The sequence below is a fragment of the Chaetodon auriga genome, chromosome 19 (assembly GCF_051107435.1).
Source record: "Chaetodon auriga isolate fChaAug3 chromosome 19, fChaAug3.hap1, whole genome shotgun sequence".
Taxonomy (NCBI): domain Eukaryota; kingdom Metazoa; phylum Chordata; class Actinopteri; order Chaetodontiformes; family Chaetodontidae; genus Chaetodon; species Chaetodon auriga.
Window position 1 is genome coordinate 16,107,248 of NC_135092.1, and position 23,118 is coordinate 16,130,365.

General features: G+C 47.6%; 1 protein-coding gene across 1 annotated transcript; it reads right to left on the minus strand.

The window, feature by feature from the left end:
* Positions 1-5,178: 5,178 nt before the first annotated feature.
* smad7 (SMAD family member 7) lies at positions 5,179-22,798 on the minus strand. The gene is made up of 4 exons (XM_076757736.1): positions 21,289-22,798; positions 20,304-20,357; positions 16,632-16,703; positions 5,179-5,835 (listed from the first exon to the last, which is right to left on the minus strand). Exons 1-4 carry the CDS (start codon positions 21,752-21,754, stop codon positions 5,297-5,299), a joined length of 1,131 nt encoding a protein of 376 aa, XP_076613851.1. The 5' UTR covers positions 21,755-22,798; the 3' UTR covers positions 5,179-5,296.
* Between the last annotated feature and the right edge of the window lie 320 nt (positions 22,799-23,118).

The window sequence follows — 23,118 nt, forward strand, 5'->3', positions numbered from 1 at the left end:
GACAATCTGCAGGCTGTATTCTTGCCACTGTCAGCTAGTATTGGTCTTAATGGCTAATATAACATCTCAATCTTTGGACGGACAACCTATAAAAGCCTTGAAATATGAGGGCCTGATATTTGAAGCGGAGATCAAAGTTTGTCTAACATACCTACTCTGTGTGTGTGTGCACATATGTTTGAGCCACTGAGTATACTGGGTTTGAGTGTGCTTTTTTCCTGAGATTCACTGAGGTTAGAAAAAATATGACTGCAGGCCATGCTGGGGCTAAATAAGCATAAGAATGCCAGAAGTGGCTGTCCCCTTCGTTAAACCCCCAACCGACACATCCAGCCCATAACATGGCTAGACTGTCCCCACCCCGACACCTCCACAACCTCCCATCACGGGGCCCAGCCCCCCCACCCCCCCCAACCCCTCCTGCTGGGAGCAGGCAGATAGACAGACTGTCTTATCCCCCCCCAGGGAAGAGGAAGAGGGGGATGGGGGGTCTGGCTTTGTGTCTACTGGCACAGACGAGGACTTTGTGTGCGTCCCCACATGCATGCATGGAAGCACGTGTGCAGGAATACGTGGACATATACACACACAAGCACGCACACACGGGCAGGCCAATAACATATGACTCACAGCACGCAAACGCAAGGACAAAGCGTACAGAACCCTTTGATCTATATATACTTCATATATAGGATGTCTCAAACAATAATGCAGTTTAAGATGCCTCGCGTTCCAGATAAATCTACAACGCATTATTTAAACAACGAAGAGGATGTTTACATCACATTTAATGTCAGATGACAGTCTAATTTAGAAAAAAAAAATAATTCCTGAAGTGAAAAGGTCAGGGCAAATTCACACACAAAGAACAGGCCAAGCAACCCCCACTAAAACCACCTAGACAGGCTTGCAAGGCCCCACCTACTGAGCACAACCCTGTTGATCCTCCCTACCCCCCAGGTCTGTATACACACACACACACACACACACACACACACACACACACATACAAATACACATAAAAACACAGTGCTATAGGCAGCATGGGTGTGTTAACCACAGACAAACCGCATGCCGGTTTGATTCTTACAAAAGGCTGTCCAGCATGCAGGCTGATAGCATTTCATTATAATAATAAGAATAAGATGGTGGAACAAATGTAGACAGCGTGCAGTCTGAGTCAGATCAAGGTGGTGTCTTCCAAAGGCAACAGCTTCTTTGAAGTAAATTACGTATTTTCTAATGTTCAAAAAGATTTGTAAAAGACTGTAAAGCATCTACGCACAATTTGTCATCTCCCCATGTCCATATCAGACTGCTGACATTAGATTTTTGTGAACTTTTAAAGTGGATTTTGTCCCCCGTCTCCTGAAGTGTAAATGCTGTGTATCAGGATGGGATCATTTCATGGCCAGTATGCAGAGGAGGGATGATTACAGCAACCAGTACGCCTGCCAGTGTACATAATGGTCATGTGGAGAGATGAAAGCACTTTTTTCATTCCATTGAACATTAAATTGACAATTTTAAGAACTGATTAATCATTAGAAGTATCTTTTTTTAAAGCAAAAAATTGCCAAAAATGCACTGTGCCCAGCTTCTAAAATCTGGAAATGGAGCATTTTAGTCTGTTTGCTGGACAAAACAAGAGGTTTGAATATATTAACTAAGGCCTTAGGAAGTTTTTTTCACTATATTATGTCATTTTATAGACCAACTGATTGACTTCATATTTTATAGATGGGTCCATTGATTGAGGAAAACACTTGTTGTTAACTGCAGGCCTGTTGAAAAAAGCTAAACATTCCCTTAAAGCAAACACAGAGAAGACTAATCTGTGAGTCTGTGTAGTCTAAACAGACTGTTCTACTTATTCAAAGTAATTATACAATATGCAACACCGCTTATGGACAAATCAAGGCCGAAAACAAAACTCAGAAGCATCAACCAGACGTCTGCACCGGCTACAAACAAGCCCAAACCATATACAGCCAACAGGTGACTGCTCAAATACTGTCTGTCATGGCGGCACAAACAGCAGCCAGGACACAGTACACAACACCAAACAACTTCCATAACATCGACAGCCACACAGCAAGTAGTGAAATACACACATTTAAGCGTCAGTACAGTCAGCAGCAAGCAAACACAGACACAAAAACACATAATGAAGGTGTTTCACTCACATTTCTTGACGCCTTTCATGGAAGTGAAGTGTTCATATCCAGGTGATAGTCATGTCCCAATGCACTTGTTGCTGAGGTAAATGTTGTTTGGTTGCTGAGGGAGCTCCCCGTTTCTTTCCTCCGTCGCTTTTGGCTATTTAGTCTTACTAGAAAAAATACAAACATAAGAAATACAATTTAAAAAACGGTAGCTGATATCATTAGCAACACAGAACTAGCTAACCGCTAACACATTAGCTAGCTAGTTAGCTAACTCCCCGAGTTGTTGACTTACATTTGAATGTTGCTTTAATAATAGTTTAGAGTGAGGCCTGAGGGCGGCTGCTTCAACTTTCATGTCACAGTGTCTTTTCCACTTATAGTTTCACAATGGCGAGGCCGCATCTGGCTGTTTGATAGTTAACGTCTATATTTTTTAATTAAAGGATGCAAGCTTCACCTGACTGCTTTTTACCGATGGACGTCAATCTTACGTCACCGTGGGAGTGTAATTCCCTTTTTCACCACACAGGCTGAGTGATATGAACCAGCCGTTACAATTTAGAGGGGCGCTGTTTTACCAATTCTAAGAAATTCATTTTAAAAAGCTGGACACCTCAAGGGAAGAGGTGTCGTTTATATGACAGAGAATGTTATTATATTTATTTATTAAATGACAGTGATGGTTTGTTTACACAATGAGGGAGAGAAAATACTACTGCATATAAGGAAGGGAGGAAGAAGGACTGCCAGGATTTCAGAAAGGTCTTACAGATATTTATTCAGTTAAATGTAAAATTATACTTTATGTAAATCACGGTCAAAGCAGTATTTCAAGGCCCTCTTCACACAGCCAGAAATGCTCGAGACTTTGTGCATTCATTTTCTTGAAAATAGTAATTTTGAGTCTAATAATACAGGGACCAGTTTATGAGATGCCCAGCTTCCTTGGAAGCTGCTCACAAAAACAGCTTTCGTGTCGAAGATACTCGCACAGGCTGACTAGAGATGTCTGTAATAGTTTTAATGGAATTATTGCTGGGCAAAATCAGGGTCATCCTGTCTGAGGGAAGTTATGGATATAGGGTCATTCCTCTCTGTCACGCACGCACACACACACACACACACACACACACACACACACACACACACACACACACACAAAGCTTCGAGCCGCTTTAGTTGTATTAGCAGGGTTAGGGATTATTGTTGTGAGGGCATGCAGACAGCCATGAGTTTAAAGTGCATGATGTCAAGGAACAGGGTCCCACCATGTGGGCCAACCCCCCTGGTGGGCTGTAGTCTAGTAGTCTCTGGTATTATTTATCTCCTTTTTCCATTAAGTTTTCTGTCTGTATTTTATGATAAATACAAAGATACGCACGCAGTACTGCATGTACTGGGTACAATCATTAATAAAACAGGAGGGAAAGAGTATAAATATGTTTCCTTGGACAAGCGGGGATTTTTTAGTCAGACAGAATTCTGGCTGCCGTATTTATCAATTTGGATTTCTGTTTATTATTCTTAGTCTGAATTATTGTATATGTCAGCTGATACATACAAATACTTAAGTGTTACATACGTCGTTTTTCAGCAATGATTTGGCGATTACTGATATGTACAAACAATAAACTATTGAAATCGCGCTGGACAGTATTTCAAATTTTGACTTCTCTAAAGGTTTTTCTCCATCTGCAATTCAAACTTATAGGAAAAAATGGTTTAAGGGACTCAGAGGAAAAACACATACATGATCCATTTCATTCCCGCCTCCACCACTGAGTCAGTGTCACTAAATATTGTTTTGTCTCTCGTATTCTAAATAAAATCCAAGGTTTTTCAAAGCGCTGTCGAACAGAGCCGAGGGTGGGGGTTGGATGGCGTGGAAAGTGGGTCTTGTGAATGTAGGTCTCTGAGACAGTGTGTGTGGGTAAAGCAGGCTTACAGTAGTAATCCTCTTCACAGACACCCATCTGACTAGCAACAGGACGAGGCCCAGACAGACACACGCACGCACGCACACACATAGAAAGGGTTTGTTAGAAGGAAATCCATTTTGTTTTGTCTTGTTTTTCGAAATACAGTAGGTCATAAATAGGCCACCACCCCTAATCGCACACTCTGGACATGACATGATATCTAACATGTTTAAATGAGGTAGTCATCTTCCAGAGCATTTTCCAGTGGTTCATTTCCTCAGGTGTGGCAACGCATTCTTTGTGCGATTGTTTGATATGTTACATTCCTTTGTTTTATCAGCAATTACAATAAAGAGGCTCCTCCAGGAAGCCGGACCCTTTGTTGACTTTATTGGTTCCTGAAATTTGTCATTACTGCTTCCTGGCCGTGATGTCATCAGTTGGTTAATGACAGAGAGGAAGAGGGACATGCATCCCAAAATAACTCAGAAAAAACAGACAATTTTAAAAGGCGTAATGAGCCTGTAAGAACAGGGGCAATGAGTTATGGCTCTGTCACAGTCTGACTCATTTTGTCTCAGAGGGAAATGCTTTTGCGACCCACAACATGCCATCAAGGTCCTTCAGTGGCACAAAGATAAGCTTGTGTTGACTTTGGTAATAATGAAAACACAGTGTTATTCACCAAAACTAAATTAGGAGGGGTTTAGGGAATTGACATGTGAATCTATTCAAATAATCCAATTTGGATTATGCACAAAACAGAAAAAAAAAGAAGAAATGAAACCACCACAAAACCCCAGATTAAACACAGACTAGACGAGAAACGTATTTGTATTTTTTTTTTTATTTTGGCATTTCTTTGTTTTGCATTTATATTAAGCAAAGTGCATCTTATTTTCTTTTTCTCATCAACACATTGCACAATACATAAATAATGATGCATATAAAACGTCTTCATATTTACAATTAATAATATATTTATATATAACATAAAATACATTTTTCGCTTCTTATTTTATTTAATTAAATCTTAGCCATTTATTAAACAAAGTCCGTCAGAATCTTATACTTTCTTCTTCTTCTTCTTCTTTTAAATGTTTTTTTTTTTCCCCCTCTCTGGTTGAACCTCTGGAACAAAAAAAGGAAAGTGGGTGTAGTCTGTTCGTGAGGCGGCAGAGGAGGTGAGGAGGGTGAAGAAGGCTGCTGCTATCGGGTGTTGAAAATGACTTCCAACCAGCACGGGCAGCTACTGATGAACTGTCTGGTGTAGCACTGTCCCCAGCCTTTCACAAAGCTTATCTGCACCGTGAAGCCCGTGCGAGGCTGCTGCGTGAACTCGTGGTCGTTGGGCCTCTGCAGGCTGCCGGCCTTGTCATAGTCAAAAGCTTTGATGGAGAAACCGGGGAACACCTTGTGCACCAGCAGCGTGCGCGAGTCCGGGTTGTCCAGTGTGGCCGACTTAATGAAGATGGGGTAGCAGCTGCGGTTGTAGACCCACACCCCGTCTGGCTCACGCGTCAGCTGGATGCCATAGCCGATCTTGGCCCGCACCATCTGCACCAGCTGGGACTTGTTGTCAGAGCAGAGCTGGCCCAGGCAGAAGCCGTTCCCCTGAGGTAGATCATAGAAGATGTCCAGAGAGGGCTCCTGGACTGAGTAGAGGCGCCCGACGCGTGTCTTCTCCTCCCAGTATGCCACCACGCACCAATGGGCCCGATCGCCAGACTCCTGCAACGCCAGGGAATCTGAAGAAGGAAACAGAGAGAGAAGGAGATGGTTAGACGTGCGTGAAGGTCCACAGTCAAGACGTGGTGACACTGAAATGTTAGACAGTAAAATATGGAGCTCAAGAAGTACAGAAAGAGAGGAGAGGAGGAAGGGATGAGCGCAAAAGCAACGGCTACACCAGACTTCTCAAACATCGCTACTTCTTCACAACAGCTTCCTTATCCCTGTTTTGGGAAATAGGGAATTTGCTTTAGTCGAGAGCCAAAAACTAAACTGCCATCCTCGATTTCTGCCATACAGGAAAACCATGTTGGAATTCCTGGACCTCAGACAAGAGAAGCAACTCGGAGACACTGGCAGGCAAGCGTCCACACGCAGTACAATATTTGTCTAGGCATTAAACGCTTATCTTCTGTCTGGCTCGCTGTATTTTTGTAGCGGCGTGGCCAACAATGTAGTGACGTCAACTCGCTGCCCTGATCATCTCTGCGCAGCGACGTGCTTCGCCCTGCTGGAGGAAATTAGAAACCATCTTTGGATTCACGCTCTTTGACGCGAGGCCACAGTCACCGAGCAACAGCGAGTGACTTTCACACAACACACATAATGTCGACGGCGAAGCACGTGGCGCTTAGCCGACGAGCGAGGCAGGCCCTTAACTCTCGAGCCCTGGTGTCTGAATCGTTGACAAGCTAGGCCTCTCCAGTCTAAAGTTTCCCCTGAGCGTAAAAGAAGTGTAGCATTGGCCATGCTCCAGTTTCCAAACCCCCTCCCTCCCTCTCCCGTCTCCCTTTAGTGTGCCTCCTGCGCCGTCCCTCTCCCCCTTCATATCTCTATTCCACAGAAATCTGGCTCTCAGCTACTCCCAGCTAGAAAAGTGGGAGCCAGTCAGGCGCAAGGGAAATAGAGGGAGACAGAGAGAGCGCGAGAGGAAAGAAAGAGGGGGCGGGGTGGGGAAGAGAAGGAATGCTTTCACATATTTTGACTGTTACTTTTGCAACTTTGCTTCCTCTTCTGATTTTTTTAACCGCCTCTTGTGCTTTTAGGGGTCGTCACCTAATTGCTGCAGCCTCTATCAGCCGCTCAACAATCTTTCACACTTCCTCCACTCCCTCACACGTATGCACACACACTCGAATCCAGCGCCGATGAAAGACACATTCAAGGGTTAAGAAAGCTTGAAGAGGGGAAACGCATGCGAGGGAAAAAATTAACAGAGCCCCTCTCAGAGCCGTTTCAGTTCCCATCCGACCCCAGCCTCCCCCGCCTCCCCTCCTCGTTTCATCTGGCGGTAGCTGTGAATGTAACCGGTAATTTGGAAGGTCCCGTCTGAGACAAACTGCGACGTTAATGCGGCAGGATCTCTGCCGGCCCGAGCGGACTCACCGCGGCCTGTCATTAGCCTTCATTAGACGCAGGGAGGAGGAGGAAGGGGGGGGAGAAAAAGACAACACTGGGAGAAGAGAGACAGAAACAGAGAGGAGAGGAGGGAGGGCAGGGGGAGAAAAACTGAAAGCATGCCTTCCATAAAACAAGAGGGGCTGTGTCCTTTGAAGTTGGTCAGAGCCGAGCCTCGGGGAGTTTATCGTAAATCCGTCCTCATGGGGTGCTGGGGGAAACTAAGCACCCAGCTATCTACCTTAGACTAAACGGAGGGGGAAAAAAGCATTTATCTTTGAGATAAGAGACAGAAAGTGTCTTTTGTGTCTCAGGGCTGATGTCAGACAGAGCCTCCGATCCTGACCGAGCTTTGCTCTCGGGTCTGCTTTACATGTACGTACAGGAACAGCCGGAGTTGATAAGGAGAAAGACGCGTTGGACTTTCTTAACAGCTGACAGAGGGCCTGCTGGCGGAGCTCACCTGTGGGGCCCTGTGTGTGTGTTTGTTATTGCTGAGAGAGACAGGGCCTGGCGTCAGAGGTCATTAGAGCGGCTGCCTGTCTGAGCCTGTCATTGCAGCCTGAAAACACCCTGCTATTCAGGACTACACTAACTGCCCCGCTTCCCCTCCCTCGTCGTCTCTCCTCTCTTCTCCTCTCAGAGACTGGTAGCAAGTCAGAACCGCAGAGGAGAGACGAGCGAGGGAAGGATTAAAGCAAAGGGCTGAGGAGAGACAGAAAAACAACAGAGGGAAATAGGTTGGTCAGCGGAACGGGTCAGCTAGTAGAGCATTCAGACCCTCCTCTTACGTAAAAGTCGCAGCGCCACATTGCAGAAATACTACATTACAAGTCCAGTCTTTCCAGAGACAGATTAAAAAAGAAAAAGTCGATAATCGGCCGAGACATTCTCACTTTAAGTCCCTAATGTGGGTCAAGCTTCAAAAAACACTTCCCACAATGCAACTCGATAGCCTCTTTCGTTAGATCCTCCCTGACTGGTGAATAAATGTCTTTCAAACCACCTGCCCCAAGTTTGTAACGCAGGCTTTTTTCCACCCAACGTCGTGATGACATCACTATGACATCATCAGGAGGTTATTTTCTCAGACTGGTAAAACTTCCAAAGAAATGTTTAGAGGCATTCAAGTTAAGTTAAAGTGCCTAGAAGCTACTCGTAGTTCATTTCCAGCACTGCAGTCAAGTGATTTGGGGGTTTTTTGTCCTCCAGTGTGACAGCAGCTCCCCTGAATTCTTCCCATTCCTCAGCAACAGTTAGATAAGAGACAGACTGAAAGCTAATTTTAGAGAATATTTATAGTTACAGCGTTCTGTCCGGCTCAAACTGTGCCTACAGGTAAACAAAACCGAACTTCTTCTGTTCAGCAGGCCGGCAGCGAGAAAGCGAGACAGGCAGACTCCTCCGTCTGTGGGGCGCAGCCTTGTGAAGACTGTGTTCACAGCTTGTCCTGACAGCCGATGAGCTTACACCTCTGAGTAATGCTGCTGAACACATAACCACACACACATACACACACATATAAACACACACACACTAATGTGAGTGGCCCAGTATCAGCACACCTTGTTCCAAGTGCAAGGCTCATTTAACTAAATTTTAATTTTTAACACGTCGTGTGTTTGCGTGCGAGGTGTCTGCTGGACACGCTCCTCATGTTACGGTCTGACACTATTTCAGGTGCTTCTCACATAGGTGCGCGTGTGTGTGTCAGACGGTGTCGTCAGAGTGTCTGCGCCAAGTCCGTCTGTCCTCGGAACGGTGTGTTTCCATCAGCTCCGGCCCCCGAACACTTACAGAGCTGTCTGCAGTCTCTGTCTGTACATCTGTCTGCTCTCTGGACGTCTGCCTATCGACGCATTAGTCCGTCTATCTGTCTGCCGCCCCCACCTGCTCGTCTGCTCTGCAGCCTCTCAGCCCGTGTGTCTCAAGCTTCTCCTCGCTGGAGATAAGCGGGCTAGCTGGCAGCCTGAGGCCATCTGTCACTGCGGCCCTCTCTGCTCCGCTCCAGTCGTCTGCTGCTGGTCTCTCCCTGTCTGGTTTGTCCCATGGGATCCACACGCAACCCCCCACCCAGAAAAACTAAACAAAAACAGCCCCTCACGGCTAAAAGATTGGCTCACTGTGAGGCAGCTGGGAGCTAAAATGTTGATAGATCATTGCTGAAATATACTGGAGCAGGTAGGTGTGGAGTGCATCATGTGATCAGATGATGATAATGATAACAAGCCTTGTTAAAAGCATTTTTTTGCAGTGTAAGACAGTGCAAGAAGCAGCTGGTGAGAGCTAATGTGGATGTTAGCCATTAGCAACACAGCGCAAACAAAAACAGCATATTGCTCCCATGTTTTCTAGGTATTTAATGGATGATCAGCTTATGGTCTGCGAGGTAGGGGGTGCTGGGGGTAGACTGTAAATATCTGTGATTAAATAAACCCCCTGTGCAATGCAAAATGCTTAAACCGTAGCACAGGGAGGGCAGATTCGGCGACTAGACACACACTGCAAGCTCCCCTGTGGATTTTAATGGTCCAAGGTCTTAAAGAGTGGACGCCACGCTAGCTGAGACAATTGGACTTGGTCGAAGGGGGGAGGGGCAGCTGGGGGGTATAAGGGAGGGGGGCTCATGGCCAGAGACACAGTCTGGAAGGTTAATCATTACCTCTGTCTGACTCCACACACACACACACACACACAGACCAGGTCGCTACTATACTTAGAAGTCAACACAGTCACAGAGCAGCACGCCCACACCCTCACGCACACACACGGTTTTCAACCTTCACTCCTGGACACAACACTATCAACATCGGTAAATAGCGAGGAGGCTCCTGAGAACTGTCTCGTATCGATCCCTGAGAGGCCTGTATATACGTGTGTGTGTGTGTGTGTGTGCGCGCGCGTGTGTGTGCCTCTCTCGGCTTAGACGTGCAATGACCCTGTCGTCATCAGACACACACACACACAGCGGCTGAGGAAAGGAATGGGGAAGGCATGAAGGAAACAGCTCGAGGGGGAAGGAAGGACTCTTCATGGTGCCTTATTTTCTAAGTCAACACCCTCTCTCGAGCCGGGGAAAGTCTATTCCAAAGGTCAAGGGTCACCCTGGAGGCATTCCTTTTGTTCTCTCTGCCACGCCGTATATGTTCAGCCCTGTGCGTATGTGTGTGTGTGTTTATGTCTGTAATGAAAGCCTGCGCATTTCTCTCACTCTGCTCACAAAAATATTTGGTCTCATTGATTTTTTTTAGTTTCGAGAGATCTGAACGGCGAGGTTCGTTGCATGTTGTGTTCACTTTCTTCTGCGGCAAAGAAATTCAATGACAGGCGACCCCTTCAGAAAGCGAAAGGTCAGCCGATCTGTGCAGCGAAGAGGAGGAGCGTCCTTGTCTCACGTCAATACAACAACACAGCCTTGTACATTTAAGCTATCAACTGTACAGTCTGGTTTGTTTTCTCTGTTTTTTGGTTGTTTTTTTTTTTTACTGTTGAAAGGTAAATGACTCAGTCTGCAGAGAGAGCAACCTGTGACCGAAATGTAATTAAATCAGGCTAAATTACGTTAGCACGGTTTGTCTTAAAAGAGTATGATGCTAGGTTAGCATTGCGCTCTTGTAACCGTCAGACTCATCATGATGTCCTTTTTAATCGCATGCATTGTTCCCCCCACAATGCACTTCACCCACTGACAATTCGGTCGCAGATTCGTGTGTGCAATGCTAGTAGCGGCTAATGTGGCCTCAAGCTGCTAGCCTCAAGCCACAAACAAGCAAACTCTGGCCGTTTTCATTGTGTATCAAACAGTGAAATGATTTAATAAGCGTACAAAAAGTGCAAAGTGACAGCTTTGAAGGATAAACGACACATTGTTCAGCCCTAGTGTGTAGATAAATACAGACATTGGGTTCAGCAGCTGGCGGAGGAAGTGGCTCTTTATGGTGGCAGGTTACGTAAGATGATGTTAAGTCCTTCCCCCGACTTCAGGAAACCTAAATAAGCCCCGATGGCAGGAAAACCACACAGGGGAGTGGCACAGTTTCGCTATCTACAGATCTGACTCCTCGCAGAAACACAGATAGAGAGAATGAGTTGCAGACACGCCATCTCTAACATGAACCATCCGGCCACGACTGGGAGAAGATAAGGAGAAGCAATGGCGCATGTTTTCCTAATGCCTCCATCTACTGTATAATTTTCTCTGAGTGGAAGTCTCTGCTCTAATTATACGATGCACAAGTCTTGATGCAGCTCAGGCACCGTGTTTCTCTCAGTTTGAGATAAAATGCAGGAATGTTTCATAATCAATTGGGCGGCATCTTGCATTTGGCTCCACATTATCACAAAACTGCAGCACGATTTTTCACTGAAGGACGTTTTATTCCCCTGCAACTCCTCCTTCCTACTCCTGTTAAGTTATTATTCCAACACTTCATCATACTGACCCTCTCTCTCTCTCTCACACACACACACACACACACACACACACACACAGAGATCCCCTGCAGCCCAGATTTCCCAGGGTGACAGGACAAATAAACACAAGCTAGTTGGCTACAGGGTGCCAGGCAGGCTGCACTGATGTCATCAGCTCACTTTTGCAAACAGCAGATCGCTCGCAGGCTCGGTATCTCTGAGCCATTTACATACACACACACGGCGCTATGGACAGATGGACAGACAAGCCGAAACAATCACCCTCATTGTTGAGGTGCTGAAACACCGTGGGAACTAAACACCGCAAACAAAGAAGCAGACAACCAGCAGAGCCAGTTGTGTTCATCCACAGCTTCTGTTGTGTTGTGACTCTGTTATTAATAATTATGTACCTGTGTATGTCTGTGAATGTGTCTGGTTACAGCAGCACTGGAGTCTGTGCAAGATATGTGGTTTCTGACAGGGCTGAGATACAATCACACACACACACACAAACACACACCCCTCCAGTCTGAGTACACAAAAGACAAACTGACTACATGAATGAGCAGGCGGGAGGGTGGAGACAGCGGTTCTGTGTGTCACACAAGACATCTGACACACACACATACACGCACAGGTTTACAGGAATGTGTCTCCACGTATTTCCATTTCCGTCTTTATTCTGCAAAGGGGGGGGGGGGGGGTTCTCCCTTCCTTCCTCTTTCTCCTCTTTTCTCCTTCACACCCACTCTGTCTCTCGTTCGTATCTTCATACATTGAGGTAATGTCAAAATCCACTTCCACAGAGTGACTGCAAACCAAAACAATGTTCATCTTGTTCTGGGCTTCCCTCCAGCTCTGGCTCGGAGCCAAATCTGCATAACCCACCTTTCAATCAACTGGCTATGCTAAGGTGGGCTAATGTTTTCAGCTGGAAAAGCTCATTTGATGACACAAAAACCCAAACACATGCAAGCTAGGGACACTTTCCTCTCTCCTCTCGTCTCTTCCCCCCTCTCTCCATCCTCCACTGTCTCCGCGTGCTGTTTTTTCGATTTGTGCAGCATAATGACACAGGGTGGGGAACAGAGGACGGCCAAAACCAAAATTAAGTCCCTTGCCAAGAGGCGGCTTGGCTGCCGAGCAAGGAGAGGAAGTGGGGAGTAATGAGAGATCCTGGCCCGGCACGGAGCGGCCCGGCTCTGCTCTGCTCAACTCGCTGGCTGAACACACAGCCTCCAAATTACAGAGAACAGAGCAGAGCTGCCGGCCATCTCTCCCTCCACCCAAAGCCGCCATCTTCTCTCCCTCTTCATTCCTTCCTCTCACTGTTCGAGCAGAAGATTCAAAGCAGAAACAGATTTACGGCGGAGACAGCATCTCTGAAACGAGCCTCTCCTGCTTGGAGCGGGCTGCACAGACATTTCTATCTTTGTAGAAGCAAATGCTCACTTTCTTTCTTTTCTTCTTCGCTTCACTCCCTCCTTCTTTCTAGCTGGTGCACTCCAGTGTTTGTTTTCTGTCACGAAGAGGCCTCGGCTGCCTCCCTGTCCGCTCGCCTTTTCCTCAAAGACATGAGGTCATATCCTGCGCAGCCCTTTCCTTTCCCTGCTAACCCAAACAAGGCAGGAATGCCGAGAGAGAGAGACGAGTGGGACTGAGGGTGCTGTGTTCCTGACTTGGGCTGTCGATTGCTGGAAGCCGGCTTTCATATGATTGTGTCTCAACACTGGTGACCATTTAATCCTCACTTCCTGTGAAAAACGGCTTCAAAAACAACACAAGGATCTTTTCTCTCACTGGGTTTGCACCGAAAATGGGCCGTTTCTTCGGGGCCTTCCATATGACAGCAGAACTAGTTTGATTTAATGAGCCGAGGTGCCAAGACTAAATTTAATCTCTGTCAGAGCCCCTGATGAAGGTTATACCTCCAGCCGATTCACTGGATGACTAATTGACTGACTGAAGGGCTGGCCGACTGTCTGTCGAGCGAGGTGACTGGCTGGTGGTGTAAGAATACAACTCAGCCTAAATTTAACCTGCAGTGGGAGGAAGCGCCTGTGTGACAGTCGGCAGTGCGCCAGGGCTCGCACCAGGTCATTCTATCTGCCTGCCTGTTGTGTATGCGTCGGTGTGTGTGTGAAAACGCGCGTGTGTGTGTGCGTACGTGTCACCGCAGCCCGACTGGATCCTCTTACACACAGGCACTCCGGGTCAGTCCCCGATGGCACCAGCAGGCACGCCACCGACACGCACACACGGATGCTACACATCCAATAAGAGCTTGGCACGAACAGACTATAAATCGCCTTTAAAGAAGAGTAGACGCATGTACGCACTTTGGCTGAGTATTTATCCTCAATACTTCTTTGGACCGACTGAAATGTGTCCACAATAATCAAAAACTATGTCTGGTAACAGTCATACCCATGTTTACTTACTCTTTGATCAGAGCGCACCAGACTCCATTCAAAATGTTGCCAATTTTAGACACATTCAACATGTGAGATCACTTGGATTCTTTTGTCAAGTGAACAAAATGGAAAACCTGTCAAAGTATTGTTTCTGTATCAGTACCAAAATTCAGCAGCGCTAGCATAAAAAGATTTGAAAATGATACCCAGCCATCACAAACAAACATCCACAGCCTGAACCGCCGTCTTCCAGATCCCAGAGGTCTTTTATTTAAGACAACACTCAGAAAAACTTGACCCCTGCCAAATCAACGAGATGGACATCCGGCTACATGGGTGCCACCTGAGCTGCTTGTAAACGATCTCGTCTCTAACAAGTTTAAATATTACTTAACACTCCGCAGATTCATAACCAACAATCCAGCGGCCTCTTAACGCTGACCCGAGCTCCCATTTCCAAATATCCCTCTTGATCTCTCTCTTCAGTTCCTGGGTGAACCTAAACCCCTGAGCTAAGCCCTCGCCCCTGCTCAAACCGAGATCAGCACCCCGACACCCAGCTCCAGGCCGCCAGCCATCAACCCCCTCCCCGCCTTTCTCCTCTCCTCTCTGCTCTGTTCCAAGCTGATGACGTGAGCCAGTGAGAGGAGCTTTGGAGCTGGTAGCCTGGCAGGCAGCCTAGTTTGCATTTGCGCTTGTCGCTGTCGCAGCTCACTTAACTCCTTACAGCCTGGATGGTCTTGGCTTTTCGGAGACGGATAAACGGTGAGAATAAAAGAAGGAAAGACGGGAGGAGAGGATGTTATCTCTAACCTCATCTCTGTCTGAATTGTGTTTTTTAGTGAGGATTTCTTTCGGGGCATTTTCCGCTCTTGCTAATGTGTAACTCCAAAGCAGGGCTGCTTTACCAATTATACACTCCAGCTTTTTCAAAAAGTCGACAAGTGTGTAAGTATTCTACTGCAATGCAAGAAAAAAATTTAGCAGTGCAACTCTTGCTGACTTCAAGTCTTTGCCACTCTCCTTCCCTCAAAGCCACCCTCCTCTCTCTCTTCCCTCTTCCTCTCTGTAAATATGTCTGGAGAAGAACATAAAAAGGGCAGAGTGAGTGAATTAGAAGGTCAGCAGCGGGCCTCTGGGAGAGCCATGTTTCTTTTGTCAGGGCCCCAGAGGGAGGGAGCAAAGGAGGGAAGTAAGGAGAGAGGGAGGGAGTACCAGCGGGGAGGAGGGGAAGAGGAATGGAGCAGCTCTTTTTTTTTTTTTTTCCCGGGGCTTGCCAGGGAAATCATGAGGGCAGAGCGCTTTGGCCATCCCGCCCCGAACCTTTCTACCTCTGCTGCCTTCACTGAGGAGGCCCATTCACTGGAGCACTGGCCGCTGCTGCCATGTCATCCTCGCCAGGAAGGAAAACAGGAGGAGGAGGAGGAGGGTAGTGTGTACGCCTTGCTGAAGGAGGGAAGGGGTAAGGGAGGGAGCATGGGGGGGGCGCCTGTTAAGACTCCAGTTCTTGGGTTTCACAGTTTGAACTGGGTCTAAAATGTGTCTTTAGTTAATGCACACAGGGAGGACTTTTAGTGTCCATCTCAAGGTGTGGAGGAGGGGGGAGCAGAGAGGGGAGTCTGATTTCGAGTTCCTCTGTTCTCGTAAGCACTGCTACAACCTCTTCCCCCATCTAAGGACACACACACAAATGCATGCATGCAGGGAGGCAGGCTAAACCACCCCCGACCCCCCCTACCACCAAACAAAGGAGGGGGGAAAATGGGCAGCCAACACCAACTGACATAAAACAGGCTTTAAAGGCCCAGTAATGAGAACCATCTGAGGCAGAGGAGAGCACAGAGCAGCACAGAGCAAGCTCAAGCAGCGGAGAGCAAACTCCTTCTCTCGTGAACACCATCTTATTCTGTAGCCTGCGGACATGGTGCTGGGTGAGGAAGGCAACGCTGCCAAAGGGGATTACGGGAGAAAAGCCGAGGAAGCCCGGAACACGTCCTGCATGAGAGATGGAAGAAAGAAAGGCGCCTGTGTCTCGCTCTTATCCACACACCGAGCCCAGAGGAGAGTTAACTTGTCCACAAAGACGTCTCCTGTACGCACAAACACACCCAAACAAACACTCGCATGTCAGCCGAAGCCTCTTCTTGCTGCTTCTCTCTCTCTTTTTTTTTTTTCTCCCTCCCCCACAATACCGCACGCACAGAGCATATTCTTCTCCAAACAACAGTTCGGCGTGTTTGTCTTCCATTACAACATGACACGGAAAGGGATGAGAGGGAACGGGGAGAGGAAGAGGAGAAGAGAAGAGCGTTGTTCAAAGAGCCAGGAGGGAGGAATTTGTGTGGATGTGGGAGAAATACACCACCCTCCTTCGCTGGCTTTTTTTTTTTTTTTATTACAGAGGGGAAGCAGGGGCCCCCACAATCACTGCCTCATCATCACAAGTATGGAGGGGAGATGTGTGTTGGGAGGAATGCACAGAAGAAGAAAACAGGAGAGGAAAATAATATGGCTGGGAAAAGGGAGGGATTGTAGGAAAAAGACAAGAAAATAGGAATAGGGAATCTATTCGGAGGAATATTTACCTGAAAGCCCCACAGGGGCCGAGTATGTCGTTCCCCCAGTATCACTGGATGAAGGTCCAGAGTCTGGAGAATCTAACAGAGAGAGAAAGAGACACTCTGAATTAGCACTGTGTGTGTTCCTGCATGTGTTTGTGCGCGAGGGGAGAGAAGGCAAAGCAGCAGCTGTGAGACCGTCAATCACTCCAGTGAAATCAATGCCTAATGAAGACGCTGACGACGAAGCTCGCACTCTCACACACACACACAGAGGACTTACAGAGGAGAGTTTCTTACACCCCCGATAATCCCCCATAATCCACTGCCTCAGGAGGAACGTTAGCCCCGCATCTCTGCATAGTCAAGCTGCTGATCTGGAAAGAGCTGCGTTCTTTCTGCTAATGACTTAGGCGACGTTGGAGCTGGACTTCTGATCCCGTATCAATAATCATACACACATCAAATATTAGATGACTGTGAGCGCAACCCTTGCCTTTCTGGGCCAACAGAGGTCCAAACTGCTCTAATGGAAGTCTCTTGATAACATTCCTGTTCCTGCTTTTCTCTCTCTAAGGACAGAGAAAATAGCTGGATTCAAATTTGCTGCATTGAAGCTAAATTGCAAATGTGAGCAAACAGCGAAGTGAGTTAAACGTGTATGTGACTGCCTCGACAGACGGAGCTCAGAGGGGCCTTGAAAGGTGTTCACTGTAAATTTTCTTAACAGGCAGACAAGAGAGAAAAAACTACTCATTCTCTCCCTCTCTTTGCATTTGAATGCTTAACTCCCTCTAAGACTCGTAATGTAGACTAGTTTCAACATGACACCTGAATGGAGCTTTAACAAAACCGCCGTGTGTTGAGCGGAGCAGCACGCCACTGGGAGCCGGCGAGCTCTGCTGCAGAGCTGCTGCTGGTAGCCTGGTATTCACTAATGATACATTCCTCTCGCTGCACGTCAACGCCGCGCTACACCTACTGAAGCCATTGGACCACGGTGTGCGGCGGTGGTCACCTCTGCTCTGCCTGAATCAGGCTCTGAAGTGCCATCTCTTCCGATTTTTTCATTGCGCAATAACGGGGCTAAAAAAGCAACAACTACCGTTTAACTGAAGTTGCTCTGAATTGAAGTTCACTGCAGCGTGTGTAAACAGGAGAAAGGCAGCGAGCAGGAGGTCAGTGTGCATTTAATCTACATATGGCGAGGAGGGGCGACGGCTGAATACCTCCACCGAGCAGAGCTGCAGTAGCTATGAAGTAATAAAGAAAGAGCAACCAGAGCGGTTTCACTGCGAGCCCTCCTCCCTGCCACCCTGCCCCCGTCCGGACGCGGACCGTGCCGCTGCGGTCGTGCTAACGAGATGCACGGGCATAGCCCAGCCTGCCTCGCTTTCATTGGCTGCCAGCAGCCTTGCCCTGGTCTCCCGGGCAACAGTTCACAGCTGACCACAGGGCTGAGGGGGCATCAGAGAGAAAGAGCCCAACAGTGTGTGATTTATATTCCCCAGAGCTGGAACAAGGTAGCGTTTTACGTCTCGGCTGCTTTCATATTGACCGCTGCTGCTGGAGCGGACAGGCACCCTGACACATATAACCCCACTTCCTGCTCACTGGAATCATAAAACCATCATCATAAAATCCATCGCTCCTCCGCCTCATGCAGATTTTTACAACGTCTGATTGCCTGCTAAAAGTTGACTGTGCAGGTTTTCTGAACGTCGTGATGATTTAAAACAGCTAAATATAAAGCAAATACAGAGAATAGTGCGGCAAATTGTAATAGCCTCCAGTAATGGGAAGGCTGATGATTGACAGCTCCCGGAGGCCCTGGGGAAAAACCCCTGTCTTTCTGCATGATAAGCTCATCTGTCCTCTGTGTGTGTGTGTGTGCGTGTGCGTGTGTGTGTGTGTGTGTGTGTGTGTGTGTGCCCTCGAGCCTGCTCCATTGTCCTATTAATATATGTTGTCTTTCACCCTCCCTCACCAATACAGAGACACAAACAGACAGAGTCTCCTTTGATTAACCACAACTGCAGCTGCGCTGACTGAATGCTACCAAATGAGGAAATAGCACGACAGGTGAGCTCGAGCTAAAGAGCGAAGAAATGTGACTTTAAATGGAGGCAGAATAGAACTTTTTCTGAAGTATGAAAACTCCACTTGAGAGACAGAAGAGCCGCCTGATGACATTTCCCATGCCTTGTTCAGTTCTCATCCGCGACATTTAATTCCCACACAGTTAAACCAGTAGGAGTTTTTCACTTTGCTCTGAGAGGGGGGAAACAGGGTGGTAACACGAGTTGTATAACCGTTTCCTTTGTCTGCATCCAGCTTGCATTTCCTATTTACCCTCTTGCTTCCTTTCGTCACTGGAACGTTTCCAACTGCTCTCGTACAAAGACGCTGCGCTAGCTCTGCCTGCACGCTGATCACTTCATTTTCAACCTTTTGGATAAAATCGGCTTGTGTCTAAGTTTTTTTGAGAATGCCTTTCAGGTAAGGCCTGGTAGATAAAGACAGAGGAAGACTGAGAGACGGGGGGCTTTGAGGAACCACAGCTGCAGCTGCAATGACTTCCTATTGTTTCCACTCACTGAAAGCCACTTTCTCCTTCTCCTGACTGACTGGCTGGCTGGTCGGCTGACCGGTCATTGTTTAACTCTGAGCTTTTCCTGCACTGACAGACTGCAGGACGGGGATAAACGAGCAAAGGAGCGAGGGACGGATTGAGAAAATCAAGAACTGTGAGGCTTAAAAGTCCCAGACTCAGACTCAGACTATGCATCTTTGTCACCCTCTCTGTGACATGAAGAGAAACTGCCGAGCAGAGCTCCCCGGTCTCACACTATTCTGGTTATAGCCTGAAATTTAACACACTTCAAACCCGACTTAATAGGCGATGACATAACCTGATGCCACTTTCCGGCACTGGGGAATCGGATGACAACCACAGCAGCATGTGGAGGCTGGCACAGGTGGAGCGAGAAAACAATTAAGCAGGACCAAATCTTGTTAAGGAAAAGAAAGAAGACAGAGCGTGCATGCAAACACAAATAGTCTCTCCCAGTCTGGAAAACAAACACATCCAAACAGAGATGTGGGACGGTGACACACACACACACACACATACACACACGCGCAAGCCCTCAACCTTAATCGGTTGATTAATTCAGCTGATAAAGGCTGGCTGGCTCCAGAGACGCCGCTGTCTGTGCCGCGATTCACAATAGATAGATGGACACACAAACAAACACCCATACAACTCCCCCTCCCCCCATCTCACACACACACACACACACACACACACACACACACACACACACACACACACACACACACTGCCCCTGGTGACATGCCAGTCAGTCTATAGCTGGTATCTCAACTTTGTGCTGCTTTGCCCTGGCTGCCAGCCATGCTAGAACTGCCCAGCCAGCCAGGCGTGCCACTCCACTGCTATCATAAATCACAACATAACATGGAGCCGTTTCCTACACACACACTCACACACACACTCACACACAAATGCACTGCAGGGGTAGTGTGTTAAGACTATATACATTGTAATGTCAGACACACAGACAACACATAAACATTCATGAACACAAGATGGCCTTTATATGTGTATGTTTTGGCAAAACAACAGTGTTTCAGACAATACATAATTTATGTCGTCATAAATATATAGATGAAGCTCACCTGGTGGTTTAAGATAGTCCATGGGATAGCGCGAATATGGAGGAGGAGGGGACTCTGCATGGAGGGAGGGGGGAGAAAAAGGCAGAGCATTAGAAAAAAAAAACACAAGGGAGAGATCTAAACTTTATGATAAGAGTTGTCATTCTTCTGGGAAAAGGTTTTGTGTCTGTCAGCTCAGCCTGGAGAGGCAGGCAGGGAGGCCGGCCGGGCGGCTATTGCCTTTCATTGGCAGGCAGATAAACAGGGGGCCGCCTGGCGCCAGGAGGGCCACTATCAGCGTCTAGGACAAACTGAGATACGGGCCTCTTTTGGCCCGGGACGCCAAGCAAGCGCGCACACACACACACACACACACACACACACACACACACACACACACACACACACACATAAACACACACACACAGGCCCTGGAAACTTCACCGTGGAAAGACTGTAAAGCCCGGGATGAGTCGCTTTGCGCTTTGGAAATGCCAATTGTGAAATGCTGAAATACCAGATGGGCTGTTGGTTTGAAAAGCGGGGCTTTGGTGGCAGTAGAAAATATCTCGATATAAGTTGGAATAAACAGCTCCGAAGTGGCTCTTAAGTGTATAAACACAAGAAATGAACATATTTAGCGTTTAAAAACACAATCAAGCTGCAAACTCATCGTTGTAAAAACGACAGGATATTTAAAAAACAGGCCAAATTCAGAGTGAGTGACAGCATGCTGCCGAAAAGATGAAGAGGAGCACTTGGCACGCTTTCAACATCGGTCAAGTTTGACCTTATGGAAACACAAGGCAGCCGTGCCAAGAGAGGTGATGTCATTTGAATTAGGCTAATTATCCCTTTAAGAGCCTGGTAATTCTTTGACACAATGACACGGTGTCTGAATTTGACCGTGATTTAAAATTAGGCCCGACCACCGGGGACCTCAACGCCATTTCAGAACTTTTGCTTGTGGAGATGAGGTTATTAGAAACATAATAATCCGGCTCACCGAGTTCACAAAGTCTGCTCATGTGGTGCGGGTTGCAGCAAACGAGCTCTGGGTTGATTTTCCCGTAGGATTCACAGCAAGACAGCCTCTTGAGCTCCGAGGAATGCCTGAGGTCCGGCCACCTGAACACTTTGTAGAGCAGCATGGGGAGAGAGTAAGACTGTTGACCCACTTTGGCGTCCACTTTGCTGGGCAGGAGCAAGCAGGGGCTTCGGGCACCCCCCTTGGACTCCACCGCCTGCAAAAGCACCTCTAATTGTTTCTCTTTGATCTTTTTCAGTATCGAGTGGGTCAACGCCTTCAATTCAGCCTCCGACCCGGCGTTGGACTTGGCCACCTTTGTCGCTTTGCCCATGCAGCAGCCCCCGGAGCCATGCGTCCCTCTATCCGCCTCCCCGTCGCCCTCCACGGGCGCACGGCTCCTCCAGAGTCGCCGGACGAGCCCCGATCGTTTGGTCCTAAACATGCGGGACGAAAAGAGGGTTCCCCGGCTAAAAAACGAGCATGGTGTCCGCAAATCATGAAGATTCCGGGATCCGAGTCCAGGCGATGACAAGCAGCCTGAGAAAATACGGTGGAAAAACGGGGAGCTGGAGAAGCGGAGGAAATCTGTAGCATACGCCAGTCTCTGTCGCCGTCTCCTGCAGACTTGATCAACGAAAAGCGGTCGAGGTTCACGGGACAGTCAGCTTGTCCTCCGGGGATAAATAACCATCACCTCCAGCGTTTAAGACTAGCCTATAATGATGAATCTTACAGCTTGTGCATCTCTATAGCGGCGGTGGAAATGTGCCACAGCGCAGCGGCATGTAGCCTGAATGTGTTACAATTATTCACTTGGTGATGTGCAGCCGAGCGCCGTGAGCTGACCCCTTTAAAAACCCGCTCCGTGCCGATTCTCAGCATATAAAGCCTGTCAAAACATTTTCTCTGTCTATGCGCATTAGCCGTGGAAGAAATTAGACAAACTGGGGGCCTAATTAAGCCTAAACACTATCACAATTATCCCATGGAAACCGAAGCTCGCCGCTGTGTCTTCAAGAGCATTAATCCACAAAATCCTTGATCCGACTGCACAGAGCAGGGCTCTCCACCAGGCTTGTGGAGGCTTTTTTTATTTTTTATTTTTTTTTTATCCGTTATCGTCTAAATATGCCACTCGTCTGCAGAGGATGTGGTCTGCTGGCAAGAATGAGCCTCGTCCAAGGAGCCAGGGAGCAAATCCGGGACTGAATCTCTCACCCGAGTTGAGTTGGAAGCCTGGGAGAAAAGCGAGAGAGACCCTCGGGTTACGTCCACGCACCGAGCCTTCCTGTAACCTATTTTAGTAGCCGAATCCCTTTCAGATAAAATAATCCAACCTCGTATCTCACACGAAGTTTCCGTGTGTGAGTGTGGCAGAAAGCGAGCCGACGAGTGATCTCGAGGGGGGGGAAAGGCTCTCTGTCTGCGAGCGAGGCGGCGGATGGTTTGGGTGCCCTTGCTCCGTCTCCAGTCTCCAGTGCGCATTGACGCGCCCGGTCACGTGTGTGTCTAGACACCCTGTCGCTTAAAAGAAATGTGATTGTGTTGCGCAAACAACAGATCAAGCAGAGCCCACAGCGCGCGCACACAACACACACACACACACGCACACACAGAGACAGACAGACACAGACACACACGCAGGCACGCACACAAAAAAAGTGGTAAAAAAGGAAAGTAAAGTTAACATTTCCCAGAAAAAGTTGACAAAGTGTAACGTTGAGATAAGGGAGGACGAGGTTGGGAAACTACAGCAGATGGGCCAAAGGATTCAGACTTCAAGTCATTTCTGTTAAACTTATGAAT

What these genes read in the sequence shown, in the direction of transcription:
- smad7 (XM_076757736.1), bottom strand. Translation starts at nt 21,754, where the DNA reads ATGTTTAGGACCAAACGATCGGGGCTCGTCCGGCGACTCTGGAGGAGC. An exon ending in GAGCAGACTTTGTGAACTCG is followed by an intron (nt 20,358 to 21,288) that starts GTGAGCCGGATT and finishes CCCTCCATGCAG; the next exon opens with AGTCCCCTCCTCCTCCATAT. An exon ending in GGCCCCTGTGGGGCTTTCAG is followed by an intron (nt 5,836 to 16,631) that starts GTAAATATTCCT and finishes TTCCTTCTTCAG; the next exon opens with ATTCCCTGGCGTTGCAGGAG.